This window comes from Alligator sinensis, unplaced genomic scaffold (assembly GCF_000455745.1).
Source record: "Alligator sinensis unplaced genomic scaffold, ASM45574v1 scaffold1002_1, whole genome shotgun sequence".
Lineage (NCBI taxonomy): Eukaryota > Metazoa > Chordata > Crocodylia > Alligatoridae > Alligator > Alligator sinensis.
In genome coordinates, this window is record NW_005842710.1 from 328,630 (window position 1) to 333,656 (window position 5,027).

Below are 5,027 nucleotides of genomic sequence, written 5' to 3' on the forward strand. Positions count from 1 at the left end.
CCCAGTGAGCTGCTTATTTTGGGGCGGTAGTACCCACCTTCACACACACAACACGCACTTGCACACATGCAACCCAACCCTGTGCAACTCCACCGGGTGCATTAACACAGGGATTCACACTCCCAGCACCCACCCCCCCACACCCGCTGCCCAGTGTGATCCCACCCCTGGGGGATTAACACGAGCATTCACACCTACACCCAGTGTGATCTTTATTTTGGGACATTAGCACCAACATACACACACACACAGGCCCACCCTGCTACACAAGCTCATATAGCTCAGGCCTGATCGCTTTGGCTGCACCAGGCGCCCCTGGCCAGGAAGGGGCAGAGACATTTCTTATTTTTTTCCACGCTTAAAAAATGTCAAGAGGAAATAGTGAGCATGGGCTGGGAGACAGGAGTGAGGAGCGGGGAGGCCCTCGATATACAGGTTGAACCCAGGACCTTGGTACCTGCTCAGCCTCTGGTGCCTCCCACCTGCTTCTAGCTGGAGTTGATGCCAGAAGCAGGTGGGAGGCACCATTTGAGCCTCTGGACCACATGCCCACATCCCTGCTGCAGTTGGCAATGGGAGGTCAGCCTGAGCCCAGATCATGCCACTTTAGTTTCCTCTACAGGTGAATTGATCTTCTTGTGCTCTGCTAGGACCCTCCCAGTACAGAGGTTTGGGGTGGGCTCCTGGCCCCCAGGGATGGAGTGACCCCAAGATGCTGCTGCACTGGGTGTCAGAGTTAAGGGCATTTGTGGAAGCTGTGCTGTGGTCTCCCACATCCTTCCCAGACCTGGCCTCACCAAAGCAACAGCCACACATCTGCTCCTGCTACCCCATCACCTCCACCTCTCAGGGGCAAGCCCTTTCTGGCAGGTAACCTCCACAGACTGAGCAGGGATTCCCCTGTGTGAAACCCATGCAGACACCAGGGGACACGGTGGTGCCAGCACTGAGGCCAGGGTGACAGTCTTTCCCTGCAGGGGGCAAAGAGGGGTGAGTGGTGGGATGGAGCAGATGTGGGGACTTGCAAGTAGCAGGGAACTGAATGCCCCTCCCCCCCGCTCCTGCCATGCCAGGTCTCTCCGGGCAAAGGTTCCCATTTTGTTGTGCTGCATGCTGCCTGTGAACTCAGTCCTGGGCTTCACAGAGTTTTTGGCTGGGAGTTTCTCTGGTTGTTGAAAGGAAAGCAATTGAGGCCATGCAGTAGGAATTCCTAGCTGTGCCTGTCCCTGGCTGGCTCTGGTGACCTGTTGTCACCTCTGGATCTAGGGCTCTAGTTTGTCACCTCCTGGAGTTATGGGAGCTAGCAAGGCCCACAGGCTGCCTGGCAAAGCAAGCAGTTGCTTGGGTTCTGGCTCTAGCTTCTATAACCAGGAGCTGCAGCACTCAGGCCAGCCCTGCCTCTCTAGAGCAGCCCTCTGGGTCACCCAGCTGGAATGGGTGGCACCAGGGGAGGCAGGAGTCAGTGAGCCTGGCACCCAGCTGTCTCAGCAGAGCCCTGTGCTACCAGATTATGCCCACTGGTATGTGAGGTGCTGCTTGCATCATGTGGACCTATTTCTCACCCAGACCAGCTACCCTGCCCTGTGCCCAATGAGAGTGTGATCCATGAACTCTGCTTCCTTTGCAGGATGAAGAAGTTTCCAGGAGGAGTCAGCTGCAGCGCCGGTGAGGAGCTGATCCACTCGCCTCCTTTACACTCCCCCTCCCATAACTGGTGGGGACTGGCACCCAGCCCCATGCCATCCCCAGGGAAGATGAGATGCAAGGCAGTGCTTAGCTGGGGACAGGTGCCAGCTGAGGATGCTGGGATCCCCTCAGCCCTGGATTCCTCCCTATATATATATCTATATAGTTAGGTCCTGCCCATATCAAGGGGCTCTCTGCCCTGGCTGTGGGGTGGAAGCAGGTGCGCCTCTTCCCCACCCCATGGAAGCCTGAATGCCCCCTTCCCTCTAGATTAACCTCAGAGCCCCACTATGAAGTTCACTTGCTCCAGTCAGTGTCACTGCTGCCCCCTGCTGCTGTGAACTGCTGCCCCGAGACTGACCATGTGTCTGTTAGTTTGCTGTCAGGCAACTGGGCTGCATTCTGGATGGTTGCTGCCTGCCTGCAGACTCGGGCACATGCCTTGTTTTGTCTCACACCTATATTGTACCCCCCACGATCCCCCACCCTCACCTGTCTCCTGCAGGCAGAGCTTCGTTATGGTCAAAGGGGCCGCCCTGCTGCTGCAGGAGGACGAGAAGTTGGAGACGGTGTCGGAGATGTCACCCCCACCAGAGCAAATCCAGAACCAGACCCCAGGCCAGCAGGAGCAGCACCTGCACCTGATGATGAGGCTGCTGCGGCCAGAGGATGCCATCTGCCTGGTGAGCCCGGGTGGCCAAGTGGCTGGGGCACTGGCTGCTTGGGGCAGATGAGGGACTCCCCACCTCTAGCCTTGTCCCACATGTTCACCACTTCCTGCTCCCAAAAAGTGGCCTCACCCAGCCTAGCCCAGCCCAGCTTATCCCTGCCCTCAGCCCATCCAGCAAGTCTGTCTAGCTCAGCCCAGCCCAGCCCAGCCCAGCAGGTGCAACCAGCCTAGTATACTCCACTCCATGCCAGACCAGTCTCTGTCCTGTTCCAGGCAGTTTCCAGCTAGTGCAGTGCATGGGGAGGGGGTCCCGGCTGTTTTCCATCTTCTCTCTGGGCTCCTGTTCTGCTGAGAGCTGCTCAGAACATCCGGGCAGCAGTGTGGCAGAACTGGCCTTAGCCAACCACCAGGGGCAGAAGGCATGGCCCTGAGCCAGCGGCTGAGCTCTGCAGCTGCAATCGAGACTCAAGGGGAGATGGTTGGGGAGGATTTGGTGGCTGAACAGGGGCCTCAGCCTGCCCTCTTGGGTCTCCCTCTGCTCCCATTCGTTGCCCCTGTTACTCTCTGCACCTGGTCCTGCCCCATCCCCAGCCCTTGTGGCCCAGCCTGACTTCCTCCCTGGCAGGCGCTGGGCTGCTGCTGCCTGACCATTGCCCAAGCATTACTCATTGTTTGCTATTACCGTCCCCTTCCCCCCCACATCCCTGGCACCGACCCAGCCTGAGCAAAGAATCATTAACCCCTCTTACAGCACAAGCACCTCCTCCCAGCCACATGGCACCAGAGGCTGGGGCAGGCTGGGGGGCAGGGGAGGGGGCATGGATCAGCACCCCCTGTGGGGGTGGACAGGGCTGAGCAGTGCAGGGTCCAACCCCCTCCCTGATGTCACAGTGCCCCCTGCTGGCAGGGGGCTGGGCAGGCAGGATGGAGGTTGCGTGGGTGGATGGGTGGGTGGAGGCTGTGGAGGAGGGGACCTGTCTGTCTCTGGATTCTCCTTCTTCTGCATGCACTTGGTCCAGAGCTGCAGCCAGTTCCCCATTTATGGCTGTGGGGCTCTCGCTTCCGTCTCCTGGGCTGGCAGCCAAAGCTGGCCGTGCTGCCGGGCCTCAGCCCAGCCCCGGCCCTGGGGACTCACTGAAGGCAGTTTCCTGGAGCTGCTCGGAGCTGCCCTCCCAGTCCCAGCAAGACTTGAGTCATGCTGCCCTCCACCCTGGGCACCCCTCTCTGGAGCCCAGGAGCCCATGTGCAGAAGTCACGGTCCCCTTACACCTCACAGGGGGAGCTGGGCAGTGCAGGGACCCAGTGCCCATCTGTACTGCTCCTCTGCTACCAGGCACTGATCCTGGGCTGATAAACTACTGCCCAGCCAGCAGGCAGCGCTGTAGCATTAGGAGGGGCAGAGCCTGCATTGCCCAGACCTACCCTCCCCAGCAATAGGGTGAGACACCAGGGGAGGGGGCAAAGTCTGCCCTGCCTAGCTCCACCCTTCCCAGCAGGGGGCACTGTGACATTGGGGAGGGGGCGGAGCCTGCCCTGCCCAGCAGGGGGTGCTGTGACATCCAGGCAGCAATGAACCCCAGAGGGGCAGATGTGAGTCTGGCTTTCCCCTTGCAGGCTGTGCGGCTGGAGTCAGCCCAGCCCCACCGGATCCGGTACCTGCTGGTTGTATCGACAGAGGAGAAAGAGGGTGAGAGCGAGACGGTGCTTCTGGGTGTGGACTTCCCTGAAGAGGGGTGAGGAGGAGGGAGAGGGGTGGCAGGGGAGGGGAGCTGGGCGGGAGCAAGGCAGCAGGTGTAGGAGGGGTACTGTATGGGTTGTGGAGCAGAAGGGAGGGCATGGAGGGTCTGTGGGCTCTCAGCCCTGGTGACCTGGATGGGAGTGAGATCAGGGGGTGGGGCAGGGAGCAGAACTCCAGAGGACCCTTGTTTGGGGGCATAGGAACCTCTTCTCCTCTTTCCCCATACCCTATGGTCTGACTCTCTTCTCTCTGCCCCAGCTCCTCCAGTTGCACCCTGGGGATGGTGCTGCCCCTCTGGAGTGATGCCCAGGTCTTTCTTGATGGGGACGGGTAAGAGACTGTAACTCCCTGCCCTGCTTTCCCTGACCCCGCTCTTGCACATAGCACCCTGCTCGTCCAGTGAGACCCTGGCTTCAGAGAAGGAGATGCAAGTTCTGGATTTGTTGCTTGCATCCTTTCCTAGATGGTTCTTGCTACAGCGCAAGGGCTCCCTGCAACTCCCTAGGGTCACCAGACAACCCATCTAGCTCCTTTAGCTGCAGCCCCTCCAGCCCCCATGTACGAGGACACTGCATCCCAGTGAAATCCAGTGGCTGAATACTGTATTGCAGGGCTCTCTAACTTCTGAGTGATTTGGGGCTGCAGGCCTTTTGGCCACACTGCACTGGACACATGCCTCCCAGGCCGTATGCCATGCTTCGTGGGCACCCCCAACTGCAATGCATCAGTGTCTGGCCACCATTTCATGAGCCACCACCCCATGCTCCACTATGCTATGCCATGTGGGACTCCACTACCCCACGGTGCCACACAGGGTCCCAGGTCCCTCCACCGGGCCTGGCTGCACACTTTGTTCCATCATCGGGGTGGGGCAGGCAGAAGAAGCTGGAGGATAGAGTGAGGAACCCTGAGATGCTGATGGCAGCAGCAGGA

General features: G+C 59.5%; 1 protein-coding gene across 5 annotated transcripts in view; it reads left to right on the forward strand.

Moving 5' to 3' along the window:
• The first annotated feature begins 40 nt into the window (after nt 1–40).
• SSH3 (slingshot protein phosphatase 3) overlaps nt 41–5,027 on the forward strand; it is an 11,620-nt gene continuing 6,633 nt past the window's right edge. For 2 of the 5 annotated variants that reach the window (XM_025216146.1, XM_025216149.1), the window contains exons 1-4: nt 42–1,665; nt 2,192–2,369; nt 3,971–4,089; nt 4,353–4,424. In XM_025216146.1, coding sequence (XP_025071931.1) covers nt 2,205–2,369; nt 3,971–4,089; nt 4,353–4,424 — 356 coding nt within the window. In that variant the 5' untranslated portion in view covers nt 42–1,665; nt 2,192–2,204. Of the gene's footprint in view, nt 1,666–2,191; nt 2,370–3,970; nt 4,090–4,352; nt 4,425–5,027 lie in introns of all 5 variants that reach the window. The other 3 variants (XM_006034171.2, XM_025216148.1, XM_025216147.1) reach the window with 2 other exon arrangements.